The 23,420-nt window shown below is 36.8% G+C and overlaps 1 protein-coding gene and 1 non-coding gene across 2 annotated transcripts in view; one reads left to right on the forward strand and one right to left on the reverse strand.

The window, feature by feature from the left end:
* Positions 1–23,420, reverse strand: part of LOC119653920 (protein bicaudal D) — a 72,941-nt gene that overhangs the window by 8,213 nt on the left and 41,308 nt on the right. Inside the window, exons 2-7 of the mRNA XM_038059079.1 lie at positions 22,220–22,585; positions 22,017–22,154; positions 5,584–6,425; positions 5,298–5,509; positions 3,855–4,100; positions 3,607–3,781 (exon numbers count right to left, since the gene is read on the reverse strand). Of these exons, the coding sequence (XP_037915007.1) occupies positions 3,607–3,781; positions 3,855–4,100; positions 5,298–5,509; positions 5,584–6,425; positions 22,017–22,154; positions 22,220–22,585 (1,979 nt within the window). The remainder of the gene's footprint in view (positions 1–3,606; positions 3,782–3,854; positions 4,101–5,297; positions 5,510–5,583; positions 6,426–22,016; positions 22,155–22,219; positions 22,586–23,420) is intronic.
* Trnae-cuc lies at positions 15,846–15,917 on the forward strand. The gene has a single exon. It is a non-coding gene; the product is annotated as a tRNA-Glu (tRNA).

A 23,420-nucleotide genomic window follows, 5' to 3' on the forward strand; every position in this document is an offset into this window, starting at 1 on the left:
TCGATCGCCAGACCTTTATGTATACAAATCAGAGTTGCGCATTTCTATATTCGTAAATACGAATACGAATATATTCATACCATGATTTTCTATAAGTATGAATGTAAATATATTCGCATTCGTACATGTGGTATTCTTGCTTCCGAGAGTGAATACAAACGTATTCGTACGTTTCCGTATTTACGAGTGTGAATACAAATTCTGTTGAATTCCCAGTACGAATATCTGTATTGAAATGTTAGGTTTCGCCTGGAATGCGAATATTAGCGCCTTAATGACCTCATCATGTTGTATGTATGGAAGAGTCGGGGTCAATATCCAATAAGAAAATTAAAAGGCGTTGCAGGTTTGAACAAAAAATTATGTACATATAAACTCGGAAAATATTTGCAAGTCTGAAGAATTGTTTTCGTCTGTACTTGTATCTCAGACCTCAGATAACATTCATTCATTATTAAGTTTTATTTAAATCTGTGTACTTATTATAAATGGAAGCTATTTATTAAAGCAAATGGAATCCACTATGAGGTGTATTTGATACAAAGACTCCGAGCACTTAGAGCAAGAGAAACAAAACAAAAGAAAAGTGTCCATCTTTTTGTTAAGCGTTTCGATAGGAAATGAGAGACCATTCATATAATCGATACCCAATTTGCTTATAACGTAAAACAAAATTGCTTCAGGTTTCATCGCTTCATCTGCAATATTTCTTGAATAGTCTTAAAAAAAAATAATATCGAAATGAAATATCGTAAGGCATAAATTCAATGCTACAAAAGTATGCAAAAAAGTTAACAAGTCGAGAAACCAGAAGATAGGTGCCTCAGATATAAAAGGCTTTGTATTTCCCTATGTGACGAACGGTGAGTACATGACAGTTCCATGTATACATAGTTAAAAATCCAATTGCGCTGTTTTTTGAAGAGCCATTTATAAACAAATAATTTGATCTGGAAAGCACTTGATAATAGTCAGAAAATACACAAAACCTCAAAAAGGGCTGGGGAAAAGTAGATTTTTCATAAACGGGACTAATATTTCACTCAAATGTCAATGTTTCTTGTTAATTACGGCGTCAGCATCTTATTTCAATGGCAATGCAGTAAATTGATAAGTTTGGACTTTAATTTTATGAACGATATAGCTCTTTAGGGTTTGCCATTTGGGACTGCTAAGATGAACTTAAGCGAGGTTTTTCAGTCAATTTCAAAAAGGTGATAATATACTATTATTAGTAAGTTTATTTTCAGCAGATATCGAAATGGCATATATTTTGAAGCCTGAATTCCTGATCCTGATTTTTTTCAGATTTTTGGGTTGGGTAGTTTCCGAAAATGAGTTCTGTCTTATTTTAAGTGTGCGCATTTTAACTCCTTACTTGCACATTTTGCAATTCACGTCAAAACTAATACTAGTTTTAAATGCGACTTTTCATTTGATACCGCACATGACTATATTCGTCGAAAAAAAATTACATATTACAAATTGTTTAGCCAAGAAGACTATACGCAGGAGGAGAAGTTTTGCGGGCAAAAAATATAGCATCCGGTGGGCGGGGCTTTTCAGTCAGGATCGCAGTTACGTTCTGCGTATTATCATTGGTATTGGTTCCCATTTGTGTGATGATGTTAGTATATCTGGCCGCATTCGATATAGAAATTTCCCAGCTTGGTGCTAAAACCAACCGTAGAAGACGGCGATCCGAATAATAGTGCAATGACACAATTTCCTATTGTATTTATGTATGTATGGATTTGTTGTTTATTGCTGGCTATTTAGTTACATTGATTCGCACACGATGCACAATACATTAACATTTGCGCAGAACGAACTCATTTTTTGTTCTGCTTTTTTGACAAATTTCACCTCCTGTGTTTAGTCTTCCAGTGTTTAGTTCATTGAGTACATTTTACTTTTGTGTTTTGTTTCTAAAATGCTTCTAAAATGTGTAGCTGGTTTCAGAACTAGATAAAATCCACCTTCAATACTCGTTTTCGCAACCAACCACTGACTGACTGCATACAAACTTTTGTGGTGTTCATTTGCGCATTTTACAAAATCGCTCTGCGGTATCAACAAATGCCATTGATATTTCCTTCCTTTACTAGCATCTTCTTCTTCTTCAGCTTTTATCCTGTTTACAAGTGGGGTCGGCTTGTCGTGATCGATTTCGCCATTTGGTTCTATCAAATGCCTGATCTGGATACAGTCGCGAGGCTTTTAAATCCCCATCCAGCGCACCCGGCCACTGTTGTTTTGGTCGTTTACCATTGACTACGATGTTCAGCTCAATCTTGACAAATAAATTCTTGTTAGCGCGAATTACATGACCATACCATCGCAGACGCCTATCTCATAATTTTTCCGCGATCGGTGCAAATCCATATCGATCGTGGATATCCTCATGTGTTTAATAAATCTGAGACGCGATTCGCAAATATTAAACGCTCTTTGCTATAATTCACAAACACGGTTCACAACAAACTCAGAATTATATTGAACGTAAATCCGCCCACATTTTAGACCGAAGTTTAGGCGGAGGTAGAAGTTTTTGTTTAGGAATAGAGTTCCCATCCATTTAATGTCGGAACGGACCAAAAGAAAATCAACTTGCTCTCGCTTTTTGTATTGCGAATTATACCATATAAAGCAATGCGAGCCGCTTCGTTCACCCTCCTCCCAGGCCAGGGGCGAGGTATTAGTATAACATGAAAAGCATCTCATTCAGGGATGATGATTAGCTTTTATCAAACTCTTTTTTTATCGGGAAAGTATCAAGCGAAGAGGAAAAAATCGGCGAAATGTCTAGAATGTATCAAATTTCATACATTGCCACAGAATCGAGGGGTATGACCAGACCCCATCCGTGAAACTGAAGTATATAAAAAAATGCCAGTAACTATCCTTATATGGCAGATGTCCTTCTAATTTTTAAAGAATGAACGCGGATAAAATTTTGTGGAAAATTTGGGAATTTTAAGTCTTTATATTAATTACTAGCATATCAAAAATACAATTTCATTTGCAAAAGGTCTAGCTGAATCTATGAGCCAAACGAAAAGTTAAAAACACTACATTGCTGACTTCCCTCTTGCAAATTAAATGATTCACAAATGCATATTTCGGAGGCCTGTACCTTCCTATATTGGCCTCTATTTTCTCATTCTGGTGCATTCTTATACATCGTCAAATTTATTATTACTATATTGCATTTGTGTAGTATATTTGTATTTTATCGTATCGTATAATCTGTATCGCATATGTTAAGTCAGGATTACCATGCAAGAATGCAAAGACAATCATATTTTTCAGGACAACACCAGTTTAGAGTAACATAAAGGAACTAGAAGAAAAAGCCTGAGTACAATCGAAAGTTAGATGTCGGTTGATACAGAATAGAGTACAATAAATATTAAGCGACAGACGCTGGAGAGGAGAAATTGTTAAGTCTAGAGAGAGAAATTATTAAATCTTAAGAAGGAATGCCGATCATTAGACATATAAATTGTTATAAGTCAGCGAAGTTGAATAACAAGTTAAGAAAAATTTGAAAATCTCAAAATATGTCTCATAAAGGCAAAAAAACTTGAATTGAATTTCACTTACCTATCCATTTCCATCTCCTCTAACCGTTGAGTTAATGCCAACTTCTGTTGCACAGCTAGTCTCAACAATTGATTTAGAGTCTTCTTCTCCTCTTCAGCTGCCTCTAGTTGACGAGTAAGGTCATCAACTTGTGTAACGTATTCTTCGCACCGTGCTGCGAACATTGCACGTAGACCTAAAATGCAAGAATTGAAAAATATGCAAATATTAAAGATTGTACAGCTGAACAGAATTTTTGAAAATCTTACTTGAGAATGTAGCAGCATCCTCTTTGAGAATCTTCAATTCGTTTCTCAATTTTGCCATTGTTTCACTAACCACCAACTTCTCATTCTCATATTTCGATTTCAAGTTGGTTAAAGCAACTTCTGCTGTTTGCTTGTTCGATTTCAGAACAGTACGTAGAGTAGCGATTTGTTCACGTTTTGTGGACAGTAAGCTCTTGAGTTTGATAATTTGCTCTTGCAGTTCAGCTTCTTCACGATTGTATTTGTCTGCAAAAAAAGAATTAATTAGATCGCTGTAGTTATGTTGTTGGCAAATTATGTCAATTAAATTTTGACCTTCTATTTATAATAGAATTCAGCTATTTCAGCAAAAATGGCAGGTGTAGAGAAAACGTTGTGTATGTATAAATATTAAGGAAAAATGTATTCGAAAAAAATGACCACTTTTACAAATTATTACTGTTTATCACTATAAGCCCTAAAACAATCGTTCACAAAGCGTACAATCACTTCCCGATTTGAAATAAATAACCTTGCAATTGTGCAATGAATCAGTGTTTCATGAAAGTGCAAGTTGTGCTCCCAGCGATTTGCAGTACCATAACCAACCTAAGCAAAAATAAAATTTCCAAAATCTTTCCACCTGTTCCGGTTGCTTCATATTCTTTTTTGAAACAAGAAGCCCTGTAATTTAAGAAGCCTATACGCACCTTTCTAACTTCAAGAACATAATTACTCGTTAGAAACAGTGTCACAAACACCAGGCTGGGAATTTTTTCGTTTCTACATGAAGGTACGCCTGGGAGTACACCCAAAAAGCATATACTTGAAGGTATAGATTGACACTGAGAGCGTTAACTGTTGTACTAATCCAAGTGTTGCAATAGCAATAAAACGGGAAGCACTCTGGAGCACTTCTTTAAAGTCAACACAAATTGAAATCATTAGAAGTAAACAAACAAACGATATTATGTTTTAAAATATATAGTTCCATTATTTTATCATGTCTAGTATAGCTTTCAGAAGAAAAAGATGTCAAAGTTAACTACCCTACTTTTAGAAATGAAACATAGGAAGTGAACTTAATAGAAAACCATGCCACAGTGTTGATGGTGATATAGAGGAAACCTACATTTCCACTAACAGCGGAACACAGAGGAAGCACTTCAGGCAAACTACTAGAATATTGTCTTATAAACTCTGTACGAATAGGTCCACGTTATGAAAATAAATACATCACTAGTAAAAAATAACATTTAAAAATCCTTCCGAAGATCTTATAAGCAGAAGCAATTCTGAAAATTTCATTGACTTTACATTCAAATCGCAAATTTTATTTAATTCCCAGTGGAAATAACCACACATTTTTCACAAAGAAATTAAGGTTGAATTAAATAACTGTAACGAATACTTTTTTCCTTCTGAAATTCATGAAAGTAGCAACCACTTTAGCGCAGCACTCACCTTCGGTAACATCACCGCGAACCTTATTTTTATTAAGCTCGATCGTGTGTTCAACAGCAGTCTTAAGGTGTTTGATTTGATCGTTAACAGTGTCAACGTATTTCTTAATTTCTATCGCATCAGCTAACGGTTGAAGATCTTCCACTACATGAGATCTGGTCGTAAGTACGTCAGATTTGAATTGCGATTGGATGGCTGTTAAGGAATCAAAACTGAAAACAGAGAAAACAAAATTATTTAGAATACGCCAAATATCCTTATTCGATCGAAAAAATGGTCAACTCACTTCATATCGTCGCTCTTATGGTCCAATAAAACTCGTGCTGGTGTCTCCCCATTCACGGTGCAGACTAGATGATAAAGTTGTGCCAAATCATCACTAAGTGCGGCCAATGTGCCTCGTGCCGATCCTAAACTTTGTCCGGCATTCTGTGAAATTTGGGTAAGAGTTTGGACATCTGTGTGAAGATCCAAGGATTTCTGTTCCGTTGACAGAAGTTTGTTTTTTAAATTGGTAATTTCATTGCGAAGTGTGGTCATCGCATCTGAACAGTTCAAACCTCTTTGTAACTCTAGAAGATCCGCCTTCAATCCATCAATTTCTTTCGAACTTAATGTAAACCAATTGGAATATTGTGACAAGCAGCCACGCAATTTATCATTGAGCAGATTATCTTTCTCTTGAGCTATCACCTTTTGTGGTTCTTGGACGTCTACTTGTTTCTTAAGCTGCATCAGGGCATCCACGTGAGCTGCTAAAAGTGTTACCCGTGCCATGAAGTTTTGCAATTCATTTTGACTTTGATCCAAATTAGTTTGAGCGTCACGCAAATTGGCGGTCAAATGTGATTTCTCCGTTTCCAAAAGTTCAAGTTGTTTTTCCAATTTCTTCAATTCGTTCAGATGAATTTCAGAGAACAAATCAACTTTAGTACCGTCAGGTGTTTTCAGTTCGGTCGATAGATCAGCTTCAATGCGTTTCAAGGCTTCCTCTTCACCATCACTGTTCACATTGTTCTCTTCCATACCACGAATGCTGTAGGCCAAATTGCTAATGTTGTACATGGACTCGCGATTGATATGAGCATCTAATTCTTTTTTCAAAGCGTATTTCGCTTCACGTTCTCCCTAAAATTGAATTTTCAAGATTTAATCATAATGTTTTATTAAACAAAGTCATTCACATTTGAATTGCGATGGGAAATTATTGCCAAATTGTTTGATTCTTCTTGACGCCTTTCCAGATCCATTATATATGTCCAATGACATCAATACGCATTTCAAGTTGAAAAAGTAAATTATTTTTCCAATATTTTTTATATATATATTCTTAGCTTTTTAGATCTTTAAGGGGGTCATCCCGTGTGTCGGATTGGAGGAATCGATTTGTTTTGCATGAATTGTATCTATATATAGTGGAGAATATGTGGGCAAAGGGATTTTCCGATATTCCGAGTCGTTCAGAAATTACAGTGTTAAACAGGTAAGGAGTTTGCAGCCGCTGCTAGAGTACTCGATGAGAAAGTGCATCGAATCTTTTTTTACCTAGTTAGTTTTTTGTTTATAAATTCGAACACAGGTATAAATATAAAAAGATGAAAAACCAATCAATTGTCTAAACTTATTTGCTGTTTGGAATAAAAAGGATAATCCAGTCTAGAGTGAGCACTGAAAGGCTTTCAAGCTATACTCAGTTATATTTTGTTGTAAGTATTGTGCTGTTTGTGTGTTCAGTGATTTTTGTAAATGGATCGTACGAAGGGAGATCGCTTTAACGTTCAACGTCATGCTCGCACTAAAAAACGAGTATTTAATGGGAATCGATACTTATCAGAGAGGAAAAACGACTTCGCATCAACATCAGCAAAGAAACTTTTAGCAAGCATGAACATGGATGTTTCAATTGCGACAAGTTTTGTATATTGTATATTGGATTTTGCTGGAGTTTTCTCCGGTATTTCTGCAAGATTCTGCAAATAATAAAATATACGTGGTATTAAAAGAGGAATGCGTAGGACACGTCGAGAAAAGAATGGGAACGCGGCTTAGAAATGCAAAGAACAATCACAGAGGCATTGGTGGAAAAGGGGCTGGAAAACTTACTGATAAGGTTATTAACGACCTCATTCCATTTTTTGGGCTAGCTATTCGTCGACACGCAAATTCGATAGAAGGAATGAAGCAAGAAATTTGGGCAACTTTCTTCCATAAATGTTCTACAGACGAAAATCCTCAGCATCAGGCGAGGACAGTTCATGCAAATGGTGCAAAGCGGAAGCTAAAGGAGAACTGGATAGTTTTGCACCACGAGAAGGCACCTTTGACTGAAGAAGTTCAAACAGTCATCAAATCAATCTACGAAGATGTGTCACGAGATGATCTCTTGAACAGATGTTTAGGAGCAGAGACCCGGAATAACAATGAGTCGTTAAATGCATTGATCTGGACTTTCGCTCCTAAACACCTTTATTCTGGGACCAAGGTTGTAGAAATAGCCACTTTTCTGGCTGTAATTATTTTCAATGAAGGATTCAATGGCATTCTCAAAATCCTAGTGACAATGGGATGTCAAGTTGGTCACATATGTCAGGTTTATGTCGACCGCCGTAATGAAGTGCGCTAAAAGAGCCAGAATTGAAACCAGAGAGCAACAATCGGCCTTACAAGACGTTTTTGAAAAAACAGAGACTGCTCTCTATGGACCAGGTGTAGCAGATTAATGGTGAGTTAAAATTGTACAGTTGGTTATCACATTTAAATTTTCAAATGCGTTTTTCTCAAAACTGCATCTTGAAAATCGGCTGCCACCATAGCTCAAAATCTACCAACCAAATTCTTTGAAATTTTCACGACTTCTTTAATACATATTTCCACAGTCCGCAAACTAGGATAATTGCATTCGGACGGATCGTTTTTTTTTATTCATAAAAAAAAATAATATAATATTTAATATTTTCTAATTATCCTAGTTTGCGGACCGTGGAATATTGTCCACATTAAAATGCCGTTTAGTTTTTTTCCCTCAAATAAACACTGCGCCCTCCAGCGTGGCAGCAGAAAAACACCTTTTTTTAGATATGGGTGCATAAACTGACACGTATTCCGAAAACTAGCTCCGATATCAAGCTGAAAAATTTATCACGTATACTATTCTATCTTTATACAGTCCTCCAAATAATTTTTCAAAAAAAAGCAAAAACAAGTCGGAATACCGGAAGCTCGCGCTTCGGGTATAAAGGTTTTGTGTTCATCTTATGTAAGAAACTTCAACGCACATTTTTCTGTCCGTATATAGCTACAAATCCAACATAATCCTTCATATTTTTCCTAACTACGAGACATACGTACATATTACAGCCATAGATATCACGCTCACCCTAAACAAACAAACTGCCTATTACCGAATACTGTACACATATATGCACGTATATAAATTCGTACCCATGTTTCCGATTTACTTATATCTATTTGGATTAGACACTACCTGCAAAGTTCATTAGCACGCATATATTATATACCTACATACACACATGTCTGGTTGACAGATAACTAAAAAACTAAAACAAAATAATTCTTTCCAACCCCATTCATAAGAGCTCATTTCGTTGTGGTATTGAATTGATATGTCATGATGACGTCATGCAGGTTATAGAGTGCACGAAATTCACAAAAAATTGTGAAGTTTCAACCCCTATAACTTTGTTAATAATAGTTGGATTTTCTTCAACCTTGACCAAACTGTGCATTATGTTCTTCATTACACGCATGGTAAATTTTGTACTCCGGGAATGAACATAAGGGGGGTGGGGGGTAAATTTCTAAAATGTGGAAATATACTATTATTAACTTTATTTGTGCAGGTATCTGAACCGGATATATTTTGAGGCCTAGATTTCGTAGGGATGCATCACTGTGATTTTTTTCAGATTTTTCGGTTGGATAGGTTCTGAGAACGAGACCTGTTACACTTTTTGGTGGTCATATTTTCAACCCTCACTCCCCTATGTTTCATCTAATATCAAATTTTGAACCAGATTCGAAAAGTACTAATTGAGACCTTTCATTTGATATCCTACATGACTACATTCTGTGAAAAAAAAATTTGCACCCTCCATTCACATGTACGGGGAGCCCCCCTTAAACTTAACACAAGATGGCGCCACTTACTGCATGTAAAGGGAACACCAGATTACATACTCTTACCAATTTTCGTGACAATCGGTCTAGCCGTTTCCGAATAAATCGGGTGTGACAGACAGACAGACAGACGGACAGACAGACACCGTCTCGATTCTAATAAGGTTTTGTTTCACACAAAACCTTAAAAACGGCCTTCACACGGGATGTTCTCCTTAAGGATTTCTTCAAGAAACCTAAGGTTTATGGACTAGGTATAACAGATTAATGGCCACTTAAAAAAAAATTTACAAAAAAAAGCGCCAATATCAAAATATCAATATTTTTCAATAATCCTAGTTTACGGACTGCGGTTGAGTCCCCACTTTAAAATGCCGTTTACATTTTTTCTTTAAAATGATCACAGCGCCATCTATCGTAGCAGCAGGGAAACACCTTTGGATGGGTGCATAAGTTGCTCCGTATTTCAAAAACACACTATGCTATCGGGCTAGAAAAATTGCTACGCATGGTCAAGATATTAATAAATATATGGTGAAAAATCTGTTCCTTTATCCAGTTCTTCACAAAAAAGCGAAAAAAACGGCCTTCACACGACAAAGACTAAGGAAACCTAAAAACTTTTGGGATTGAATAATAAATTGCATGCTATATGTTTGTCAGTTATTTCTCCTAGAACTCTAATAATTCATTATTGCGCCCTTGACAGCACTAAACAAATAAAAGTTAAGTTTGTTTGAAATTATTATATCACCTGCTCACGGTTTGAGAACCATAGGGCGCACCATTTGTCCTACACTCCTCATCATAAATAACACAGTAGATAACTATTTGGCAACACCAGGGAATGCCAGACAAGAATGTCAAATTTTTAAGCCAGTTTCAACTTCTATACATGTATTCTAGAAAATACAGCAAAATCCTATGACGTTCTTGATGCTGTCTTGGCCGAAGGACTTGAAATTCCATTAATCATCGCATCTTTTCTCAGACACCTCGACTGAGCCGAGGATATTGTTGGGTGTCTCCTAGTTAAAGACCTCTGCCAAATGGCTGAATTTAAAGAAGAACCCAAAGACAATCAGATTTAATATAAATTACACCCAAATGAGGTTCTTATTTTGCTGATCATTGCATTGTTTCCATCTGCGTTAACGAGCAAGGTATCAAACAATTAGTTCTTCCTGGTTGTTGTTTCTGCGGATGGCGATGCAAAACACAATGTCTGTCAACGCATTAAATCTGAAAGTGCAGATACTGTACAAAATACATTAGTTTCCCCAATATAACAGTTCTAGAAAAACCTTTCAACCTAATTCGCCGAGTATCACAACACTTTGGTCATCGCTCCGTATACATTGCTAGATAGATTTTATACATGGACCCAGGGTGGCCTTACAAATCTACTTGATTCGTGATTACTTTTAAAGTCATGGAGCTGATTGCTGATTTACTTGCCGTATTGAATCGGGCACTCAAGGAGACCATGAAATCGAACCAAGTTCGAAATAAGGGAGTTTTCTTATATGATTGCCTTCGAAAATCGATCTTTTTTCTTTCATGTATATTTTGAAAACCAAGTCATATAAAACGAAAGCTTTAAAAGCGTTTTTCTCAAAAACACATTTTTTTTCACTGACAGGCAGCACAACTGAAATTCTGTTGAACCGATCAAGCTGACGTTTTTACACATCAGTAGTTCTGGTCCCAACCACGATTATGTGACTATTTTCGTTGATAATTTTTCCTTTTTATTTTGGATTCTCAATGAAAAAAGGTCACATTTTTGAAGATTTCTTTTTACAACTTCCCTATTTTAATGTTCAGTAAGGTAACATTATAAACGTGGATCGGACGACAAAGACAAGTAAAAAACGAAACGAAACAAAAAAAATTTGAATTATTGCTTCCAGATTACTACAAATGGAGAGGTGCTTCCCGCCCAAACCTTAGAAAGATTGAAATATCAAACGTCACATAGAAAAACCACCTTAATGAATGGAAATGGAACGGAAAACCTGGTGAATATCTATCATAAATTGCTACTACCAGGTGTTTGTCAATCACAATAAATTTTTGAACAGATAGTTTTATGGTGGCTTACTTTCACTTATGGGAAACTTGTTATGAAAATAGGAAGCAACTAATGCAAAATACATAATTAGAGACGCAGGATCATCCTACTAGTGAGATAAAAGCGAAAAAATGTCCAATTTACCATACCAGGTGAAAAATCCGTAGGCGAATATAGAAAAAAAAATTGTTAATAAAATTTGATTTTATTATTCTTCTAGCTGACCCTTCCAACTTTGTTCCGCCTGAGAGGCAAAACATAAATAGATTTTTGATATTAAGTTTTTTTTTTATTAATCAGGTATTTCAATGACTCTTTAATAGGCTGCACTCTTCAGTTAAGCACCTTGTGATACACGACATTTTTGGTTTTATTATCAGGCGCAAAAACAAACAACGCAGATGGTCTTCCGACCCGTGAACATGCCACACTCCATGTGAAGAACATTTAATTTCCAGAGTCAGACCACAAACTTTCAAGGATTGACCTTGTGATTTGTTAATGGAGACGAATCGGAAATTGAATTCTTTTAAACTCAAACGGCATATCGGTTGGGATCACCGGGACCCTCGGAATGAGAACTTCCTCATCTTCGAATTTCCCTTTGAGTATCGTCGCGTAAATCACATTGTTCATCAATTTTCACCAAACGCGTACCGTTGCAAAGTTTTGGTGGGTTTATGTTTCGAAGCATGATTACTACGGAGCCAACCTTTAGGCGTAAGCCAGGCAAGGAGTTTAAAAATTCAATTGGATAGTTGGTGGCTTCATCTTCATTTGTTACACAATTAATGGATTTGAATGATGTTCCAATGATATCATTCTGAATTATATAGTTTAGGTCATCTACATCTTTATTGTTAGCCGCTAAAATTCCTCCCTCACTCAGTCATTCACTATTTTTGTAGTTAGTAATGATATTTGGGAATACTTTGTTGATAAGTTCCTCTTTCGATGAGACAAAGTTACAGAAATTCTGAGGAAATGAAATCAATCCGCTTGATTCGTCGACAAGTACTAGACCATTACCGATAGTCAGCAATTGCTCAGAGAAATCTTCAGAAGATGTATCATTAAGCAATGCAACTCTCATGTTTGTTGTCAGTTGCAGTTTCTTCACATAGCGCCATAGATTCGATGATTTGAGGTAAGCGTTTATTTCGTTCGCAGCCGTTGATCTTGGAATTACCGTATCCCACTGGGTATCGTTTTCTGGTAAATTGAGTTCTTCACTTGCAGCACGATATGTTGGGAATATTGCACCATTAACAGTCCGTAGTGATTCAAATGGTGTTGGCCCACGTACATTTACCAGCAACAACCGCAAATAGAAGCATTCATCATTCTTTGGATGAACTGTATATATACGACCAAGAGCATCAGTAGAACGCACATCCGGATAACCAGGGACCGTATCGCCTTGCTTCCGTCGTTGAATATTCTTCAATCAAGCATTCCAAGTGTCGGGAAAAATTCGATTGTCTTGATCGCAGTATTGTTAATGATGATTCAAATAGAATAAAAATTACAGATGATTCTATATTTCTGACAAAATTTACATTATCAAATTTTCTACTTAACCATAGACAAAATTATGATTAGCTGTCATTTACGTTTTCTTATTTCATGTCAGATGCGTTTTTGTTATACCACGTTTTATAGTGACTTCATGGAAACGGTCGAACGGGATAAAATATGTCCGTCTCCTGGTTCTAAACTACCTCTCCACCAATTTTCAGCCAAATCAGTTCAGCCGTTTTTGAGTTATAAATAGTGTAACTAACACGACTTTCTTTTATATATATAGCTGCCTTTGAGGGCGATACAACTATTATTGCGGTCATACAATTTTCCGATATTATTTTTGTAATATGATTTGCCTTTAGCCTTGAAATAGGCCTCAATTTCGGCAACTACCTCTCGTCGGCGCTAAATTTCTTGCCAGTGAGCATTCTCCTGAGGTCTGAAAACAGGAAAAAGTCGCATTCAAAACCCAATTTATGCAATTTTGCCATCGTTTTCATTGATTTGTGACACGGTGCATTGTCTTGATGAAACATCACTCCGTTTCTTTAAATGGGGCGGTTCTTCCCCGATTTCATCCTCGAAACCCTCCAATAACGCTATGTAATAGTCGCTGTTGATGGTTTTTCCCTTCTCAAGATACTCGATGGATAATATACCATGCGCATCTCGAAATATTGATGCCATAACCTTGCAAGTCGACTGTTGCTTCTTTGGAGGCTGTGGAGTCGGTTCACTATGTGCAGTCCACTCACATGACGATCGTTTTGATTCTGGTGTGAAATAATAGAGCCATGTTTCGTCCATTGCATATATCGACGCATAAATTCCGATTTTTCTTTTTCTTTTTTCGTCAAAAAGCAATGCTTTGTCATCGAAATTCCTTTTTATCCAATTTCTTCAAACTAACAAAACCTGAAACAAAATTTGCTTCACTCAAAATGCTTTATCCCACATAAACTAACTTATACTCGTGCCTTTTGAAGATTAGCTAGTCTGAAAACAATGATTGTGCTCATTTGTACGACCTCTGCGACGCTGAGGTAAGTGACTAAGGCAAGTCCACCGAATTCTTAGGGTTTTGTGTGAAGCAAAACCTTATTAGAATCGAGTCGGTGTCTGTCTGTCTGTAACACCCGATTTATTCGGAAACGGCTAGATCGATTGTCATGAAAATTGGTGAGAGTATGTAATCTAGTGTTCCCTTTACATGTAGTAAGTGGCGCCATTTTGTGTTAAGTTTAAGGCGGGCTCCCCCTACATGTGAATGGAGAGTGCACAGTCACAGAATGCAGTCATGTGGCATCAAATGAAAGGTCTCAATTAGTACTTTTCGAAACTGGTTCAATATTTGATATTGAGTGAAACATAGAGGAGTGAGGGCTCAAAATATGACCCCCAAAAAGTGTAACAGATCTCATTCTCAGAACCTATCTAACCGAAAAATTTGAAAAAAATCGCAGTGGTCCATCTCTAGGAAATCTAGGCCTCAAAATATATGCGTTTCCGATATCTGCACAAATAAAGTTAATAATAGTATATTTCGATATTTTAGAAATTTACCCGGCAACTTATTATGTTCATCCCATGCATGTGTGTAACGAAGAACATAGTACACAATTTGGTCAAGTTTCAAGAAAATCTAACTATTATTAACAAAGTTATAGGGGGTAAAACTACCATTTTTTGTGAATTTCGTGCACTCTTCAACCTGCATGACGCCATCATCACATATCAATTCGTCAATACCAAAACGAAATAATTTCTTATGAATGGACCCGCAAAGAATTATTATGTTTTAGTTTTTCAGGCATTTATATATGAATATCAATTACTCTAACCAGACATGTGTGTTTATAGGTGTATAGTATATGCGTGATAATGAACTTTGCGGGTAGTGCCTAATTCAGATACATATATATGTAAATTAAACCAGCCGTATTTAATATACGTACTATATATGTACGTATGTATGCTTTTGTACACGAAGTAAATCGGAAATATGGATGCAATCAATTTATATACGTGCATATATGTGTACAGTATTCGGAAATACGCAGTTTGTTTGTTTAGGGTGAGCATAATACAATATCTATGGCTGTAATATGTACGTCTATCTTGTAGTTTGGAAAAATATGACGGAATATGTTGGATTTGGTTATATAGGAATAGAAAAATGTGCGTTGAAGTTTTTTACATACCTGAAGCGCGAGCTTCTGATATTCCGACTTGTTAGACTATGCTGGCGATAACAATATACAGTGGAACCTGGAAAATTCGAATTCGGGTAATTCGAAATAATGAAAATTCGCACTTTTTTCTTAGCCCCTGAAATTCCCTATCAACTTCCATACTTTGAACTTTGGATAATGAGAATTTTGAATAATTCGAAGTTTTTCGTTGGTCCCTTCGATTTCGAATTAACCAGCTTCCCAATGTACTGTAATGCGAAAATCAGCCCGAGATTCATAAACTGTCGTCATCCAGATGGAATAGGCGGCACGAGATCTTAGGCTCCATATTAATGAAGACAATACAGAATACATGGTGACGTCATCAATCGTCAAGCACTGGTTCATTGAAAACAATGAAAATAAAAGAGAACAACTTTGAAACCGTTGAAAATTTCTCCTATTCAAAGTCGAAAAGTGCGTTATGGCATTTTAACTACACACATATCAGAAAACTAACGAAAAACTGGAGTTTCCATTGTTGTTTCTATAATGCAATGTTTAATCTTCTTCATTTCTTTTAGATTTATTTTGTAATAATTAAAGAATTCAAGTAAAATGTTGGCAAGAGGTTTTGTTGTATCCCGTATTGTCTAGTGGTTAGGATACCTGGCTCTCACCCAGGAGGCCCGGGTTCGATTCCCGGTACGGGAAACTTTTTTGAATATTAAAAACGAGTTATAGAAGGAAAACACTCATTTGCAAATTCATTCTTCATTTGAGTTGTTGCTACTTGCTTGCAATTTGTCTTTATCGAATACATACATTACACCAGCATCCGACGACAAGATTTTTAAAATCAAGGAAGGGTTGAAGACAATACGCCTCCGATATAAATATAAATCAATACGATGTATATTCGCCAAGAAATTCACTGTTTTGATAGGAAAAAAAATATTTCCGTTGGAGTGAAAGTAGCATAGTAGAATAGTTCGCTATGCGAACAATCGTCCTTTGATATTATAGGAAAGGTTAAAAGGAGAATTACCCCATAATGAACTACACCAAATACTCGATAGCGGCGGTTACTTGTCACATCAAATCAATTCCCGGCTTGATTTTATTACATTGAATATGGCAATCAAGTGAAGTTAGTTGCGATTTTGCTGTATCAAACCACGACCAGTTGGCGCCTTTGGTGTAATAATGAAGTATAAATACTTCTACATTTAATCAAAGAATTATTTCAGTCATTCACTGTTATCACAACGATGGTCAACGTTGTGATAACAGTGAATGAAAAGGAAAAAAGGATGGAAAAGAGCCAAAAACGTATACTTTCTTTGTATGAGTTCAAACTCGGTCATAAAACGGCGGAGGCGACCAGGAACATTAACAGCGCATTTGGAGCTGATACAGTAAGCAAACGAACCACACTGCGGGGGTTCGGAAAATTCCGATCAGGCGACGTAAACAGTAAAAGTGAGCCACATGGACAAGCAGGACCATCGATCGATAACTACGAGCTGCGTGTGCTAGGCGAATCCGACACACGTCAGTCTGTGAGAGACATTGCAGAGAAACTGGGCGTACACTATTCGACAGTTTCCCGGCACTTGCATCAACTTGGAAAGGTAGAAAAGCTCGACAAATTAGTTCCGCATGCCCTTACGGAAAAAAACATGGCGCTTCGAATGAAAATTTGCAGTTCTTTATTCTCCCGCAACAGAAGTGATCCCTTTTTGCACGGAATAGTGACATGTGATGAATAGTGGATATTATACGACCATAGTCGCCGATCAGCGCAATGGCTAGATGCTGATGAACCACCGAAGTATATGCCGAAACCGAGCCTCCATTCGAAGAAGGTAATGGTGACTGTTTGGTGATCTACAGCTTGAGTTATCTGCTATTCTTTTTTGGCACCTGGGGAAAGGATAAATGCACCGAAATACGGTGCCCAACTTGAGGAAATGTACCATAAATTGAGTATTCAACGGCCGAGATTGGTCAACAGAGATGGTGTGATACTCCTTCACGGCAATGTATGACCTCATGAACAACGGTTCAATAGTTGAACGAATTGCAGCATGAGACTCTGCCTCATCCACCATATTCACCGGAACTTTCGTCAACCGACTAACACTTTTTTAAGCATTTAGATCATTTTTTGGCGGAAAAATAATTTAGGAACGAAGAGGCTGTCGAAATTGCCTTCGGAAAATTTACCAACACCCGACAGTTGGACTTCTACGAAAGTGGCATACATGCTCTTGAATCTCGTTGGGAGAGGCTGATCAAATAAATTTTTGTAAGCTTTACAGTGGTAAATTTTAATAAAAAAACGACCATTTCATTCGCAACAACCTAATATAAAAGCCAAGTTCTGCGCAATAATGACTCTCCACAAAACCGGCAGTAACAACTATTCAGGGGTTAACCCCACTTGTGACTATGAAAAAATACGACTTTATTGCATATAACTATAACTATCTGAGAATACGTCTTTAAAATTTCAAGTCGATCCGATTAACATTAACTGAGATCGGTGAAACGGAAGAATCCATACTGTAAACGACCTGAAGTTGAAACTTTTAAACATTCATGTTCATTTCTGCAAATGGCATGTTTGAAACCAGTGACCAAAATTACTTGCAAACTACTAAACTAATCTTTCTAAAACTTGGCAGGCTGTTTCAATACATAATAACTCGGGAAACCGGAAGCTGGGCGCTTCAGGTATGAAAGGTTTTGTTTGCTTTTTCTGTGAGTATATTTGAGTGTAGAAGTACTCCATTTATACGTAGCCCACTATGAATATGCATTTAGCATGTCTGACTACCCACTTTAGTGTGGCATTCATATTTAGTTGCAGTAAATTTACACGGTAACGTCAATTTTGAGCTATTGTAACTTTGTTACTAATAGTATGATTTTGATCAAACTTGGGGATAATATGCTTCATATCAAATTTTATACTATTACCAACTTTTATAACTCTGGGATAAACTTAAGGGGAGCTTTACTCAATTTCCCCCAAAAATATGGTAATATACTATTATTAACTTAATTTCAACAGATATGGAGATATAGAGGCAGCTTCATGATTTTTTTCAGATTTTTCGATTGGGTAGTTTCTGAGAATGGGTTCGTTAAAGAAATCATCACTTTCCACCCTCCCACTCCCCGCTATAACAAATCTCAAAACTGAGACGGGCTTCGAAAAGTACTAATTAAGACCTTTCATTTGATTTCCCACATGATTATATTTGGTGAAAACAGCTTTTATACCCCCCTTTTACATGTATGGGAAACCCTCCTAAATCTCAACGTAGAAGGCTATCACTCATTGCATGTCTGGGGGTCCATAGGTCCCACCTTCTCACCAAATTTCGTGTCAATCGGTGTAGCCGTTTCTGAGAAAAGTGCCTATGACAGACAGACAAACAGACGAACATTGAACCGATTTTAATAAGGTTTTGTTTTGCAATGATGACAGCAAGGGACAGTGACTGCGCTTAAACTTTTCGCAGTATTTGCCGGCGAATTACTCAACTCGGTTGAGTTTAATAAATCTCCTAGAAGGTCGTTGGTTGCCTTTGCTGACGATCCGATAGCCTACACGCCACACAAGAAGGTAAATGAGGTAAAAGTTGAACTTGAGAAGATGCTCAATGATATTAAGTTCTGTAGGAACAGCTGACGGATGAAAATCAATACGCAAAAGTGTGAATTGATTCTGTTTCGAAATTCCTTGATGTACGCCAGTAGGAACTTGAAAAAGGAATAGGAGACATTTCCACAAACGAGGATAGTTCTGAGCGTATTCCTCATAAGAAGTGCGTGAGATACCTGGGTGTGCGTCTTGACGAACGTCTCCAATTTAAAGAGCACGTTAAAGTCGCGCTAGACAGCACTCGCAAAGCACTCATGTCTCTTCGAAGACTCGTTTATGTTCCACATCTCAGCCGGAAGGTTAAGATTATTTGCTATATTACTTTGGTTAGACCGGTGATCACCTACGGATGTCATATCTGGTTCAATTTGAGTGCTAGCCAAATGGAGAAAATAAGGATCTTTGAAAGGAAATGTCTGTGTGCTTGCACGGGGTTTAATAGGACTGCTTTCGTCAAACTATGAGCACAATGTAACTAATGAAGTGATATATGCAGCTGCTCCTGTACCAAGAATTGACACAGTTATCGTCATATTGATTCGAAATCATATAGTGCGATCCGTTTCGCATAGCAAGGATCCTTGGGTTTCGCAGCCGTTCTACCCAAATGATGAGAAGAAGAAGCTTGTCATTCCTCCCGAAGCGTTCGTGTATCTTGACAGGAATGATCTAATTCTTGATTCTCCCAGTGATCCGGTTATGTATCATATACATAGGCGGGCCACGGACAAAAGGATATAATATCGCCCGAACTTGAGTGTGGAGGCTCCGGAATTCGACTGAAGATACTCCAGAGCGAGAATAACTGATATTAAGCGGGATGAAAAAGAGAAATCTTTGTACTGGTGGCTGCGGGATAACGATTAGCGGCGGCCGTGCTCAGTCCTGCCATTTGTTTCTTAGTGGGGCCTTGTGAATATGTACATATTGAACGGGTGCCGCTTTTGCCTCCAGTTGTAACTTATACATTCATATGTTATTATTCTTTTTTTCTTTGTAAATATTACAACTGTTATTATTACTTTTCCTCCCTATGGATGTTATTGTAAAAAAAAAGAAAAAAGATATAAACCGAAAAGTATCCAAAAATTTTGAGAGGCCAGAGTGGCCATTAGATTTAAGTTATTTTTGTTGTTTTAAAAGATTGTTTTTTTTGTTCATTTTTCCAATCTTTCGATGGTGTCAATGGGAAATGTATCTGGAGTGTTGTGTGAAGTATTCCGAAGAAAGTAATCTTCATTATCAGAGTAATATGGGACAATTCAAAATTTCACGTGTTGTTTGGAGATAAAATTTTCGAGTCCAAAAGCAAATCTGATAAGTGTACATTCTAGCAGGCGGAATCCAAACTTGGAAAGTCGTGACTGAAGCCCAAGGCCAAGAACTGTTAACGATGGCATCCGTTGTATTCCACACAGGTGTATCACAACTATGTATGTTATTATATCGCCCCCAGAGGGATTCAATAAAATAGGATTTCGAAACTGGAGGACGCGATCGATGGACCGAGTTGTTTGCAAAAAGGATATCCTAAAGGCCAAGGTCCGAAATGGGCTGTAGAGTCTGGACAAGAACTCAGCTCATGTGAATAATTGTTACAGGAAGTGATAACTATGAGGGTAAAATATATTTAATGGAACAAACATTTAAATTTATCATTGAAAGTGCCTCAACGTAGAATAGTAAAATAAGGATGGAAATAGAAGTTTTAAAATACTTGGCCTGCTTTTATACTTTGTAATCATTATGAATGGCTTCGCTCGTGAAAATCAACGAAGAAAAACTATCAAAACTATCAACTTCCGACATGTAAAATTCATAATATATGAGTGGCGCTTCTTAATCAAAGGCGCTATTATCATATTTACACTATTGTTCGCTTCATTTTAACGATAAAACATTTACAAAGTCGAAACCTTCACCTTGATCGAATTAACTCAACATGGCAATTTTCTCATATCAGGGCAAATTTAGGTTATCGATTACAAGCGAGCAAGTAAACAAACTAAATTACAGTCCGTGCAACCATAGAGACGGTCCTTGAATTATACACACCAATCAATATGCTATGCACGTTTTTACAATTAAGAACATTTGTTTTTTCCAAATCATGAAACTGCAGAATGAACTACATATGCACATTGTTCAGACGATAAAAATGCGGAGCAAAGCGCAATAAGAATACCACGCCTACTTTTACTGAACATGTTGTATATAATATGAATGGAAATTGCTCACAAAATATACAACTTGAAAAACAAATGATATAATATCCTAATATCATTATTAAATCACGACCATTCTTCTTCTCATTTACAATTTGGAGGTGCAGAAGGTGCAACCCAACCAACCTATATAACAAGTCGGCAAACCGGAAGCTGGACGCTTCAGGTACGAAAGGTTTTGTGTATTTCTTATTATGTAGCACGTAATATATCCATATATTATGTGAGAGAATCCACTTTCGAGTGATATTGACATTCATAGTCTTCAATTTTCAAAGATTTTTTTCAGATATTTCGGTTTAGTAGTTTCTGAGAATGACCCCCTTAAAGAAATAATCACTTTCAACCCCCCGCACTCCCCACCTTTCCAACAAATGCCAAAACCAAGACTGGCTTCAAAAAATACTAACCGAGACCTTTAATTTGATACATGACTATATTTGATGCCATGCACGGGGCCCCCACCTTAAATTCAACGTAAAAGGATGTAATTCACTGTATGTGTGAGTGTTCACAGTTGCCACCTTTCTACCAAATTTCGTGTCAATCGCTATAACTGTCGAGAAAAATGCGTGTGACGGACAGACAGTAAACCGATTTTAATAAGATTTTGTATTTACACAACATCTTAATAAAACGACTTTGAAATCTCCTACACTGAGAAATAACTAACGGTTTAAAATAGTACGTTGCGAAGTTAGCGGAAAAGTGTTCATAACAAAGACAAAGATAAGACCGTAAAGAAGATCCAAAGAATAATTTTACTCTAACGCTTAACAGCTAATTTGGGCAAGTCGTTAGAAGAATGCAACATTTAAATTCAAACTTTTCAAATTTTTGTGAACAATGAAAAATCAAACTAATTTGGCAATATCCATACACGATGTTAGAGTAATATAAAGTAAAGCTTACTTGCAATGCCTCCAACGCATCTTCCATTTGTTTTTCAGCAATCTTTTTCAAGTTTGCCAATTCCTCGACTTGTGAATTCAGCAGTTCAATTTCTTCAGTCAGTCTTCGGATCTCATGTTTCGCTCCTTCAAACTCAACCTGTTGAAAGGGAAATTTGATTATTACATAAAAAACTTTTATAATCGCTATCTTTTCTAATATACCTGTGAACTTCTCAAACTTGACACTTGCTTCTGCAGTGAAATGTTCTCCTCTTCCAATTCTGAATATTCGGTCAACATTCTTGTTTCCCGAAATTTCAATTCTTTCAACTCTGCCTTTAAGCGTAATTTTTCAGCATCAGAATCCGACTTATCGCGTCCAATTTCCGAATTTTCTTGTAACATACGATCACGTTCGTTTGTCACACGTTCCAATTCATGGCGTAATTGTTTTGCCTCGTTTTCAAGCTCGAGAATTTGTAGATTGAGCGATGTTTCCAGGGCGGCAGTTTCGTTGAGCAAAGCATCTTCCTGTTCGATCCCCGTTTTTGTCGTTACGGTTTGTGATGTTTGCAATTTTTTCAAAGCCTGGAAATACACGAAAAAAAAAATGGCTAAATTAGTTGTCCTTTTTCGACATTCAAAAATTAACTCATTATCACCAATTTACTCAGATAAAAATCATAATAAAATAAGGCACGGAACTGTTCTTAGTCCCTCGCAGTCGACTCATGTATAGTAATGTAATATTTAAAAAACACCAATAAAATCAAGGTCCTGCCTTAATTGGTAAGGAGAGCGTTAAAAAATATGTACATCTACAATAGCATGCGTTATTTCTGCTAATATCGACACGGAACTTGATGCCTTTCGATGTACTAACAGCGCTAAATCCACCTTTGCTAGTTGGTCCAAAATCTGAATGTGCAAATATTGAAACATCAACCACCAACCAATGTTCTCGCTGCGCTGATAAATGTTATACATGGAACTACACTGTTACTCAAAAGCTCCAAGCTTTCATCAACTCATGTCTACGCCGCGTCATCGCGATTCTCTGACCTGAGACAATAACAAGGAACTGTGGCTAGGTAGGTTACACATTGAGAAAGGGCGACATTTCGCGGCAGCATAAACACTGTTTGACTGTGACTGGCATTATTTGTCCTATGTTATGGCTAATTCGACAGAATTCAAACCAATTCTTCAATATATTAAGCAATTATCATATTGTCTAATGCCTCTATTTGGCAATATGATATATCCAAAGATTCCAAGGGCAATAAGGAGCAAAAGGTAGTGTATCAAATAAACCAAGAACTTAGCTCCTAGCTCCCAGACTAAATCCAGTGTCTTGACTTAAAATGGTTTTGTACGAGCATCTTCTAATTTTAACACGAAATGAGTTAGAATTTAAACCTAA

This window comes from Hermetia illucens, chromosome 4 (genome assembly GCF_905115235.1).
Source record: "Hermetia illucens chromosome 4, iHerIll2.2.curated.20191125, whole genome shotgun sequence".
Lineage (NCBI taxonomy): Eukaryota > Metazoa > Arthropoda > Insecta > Diptera > Stratiomyidae > Hermetia > Hermetia illucens.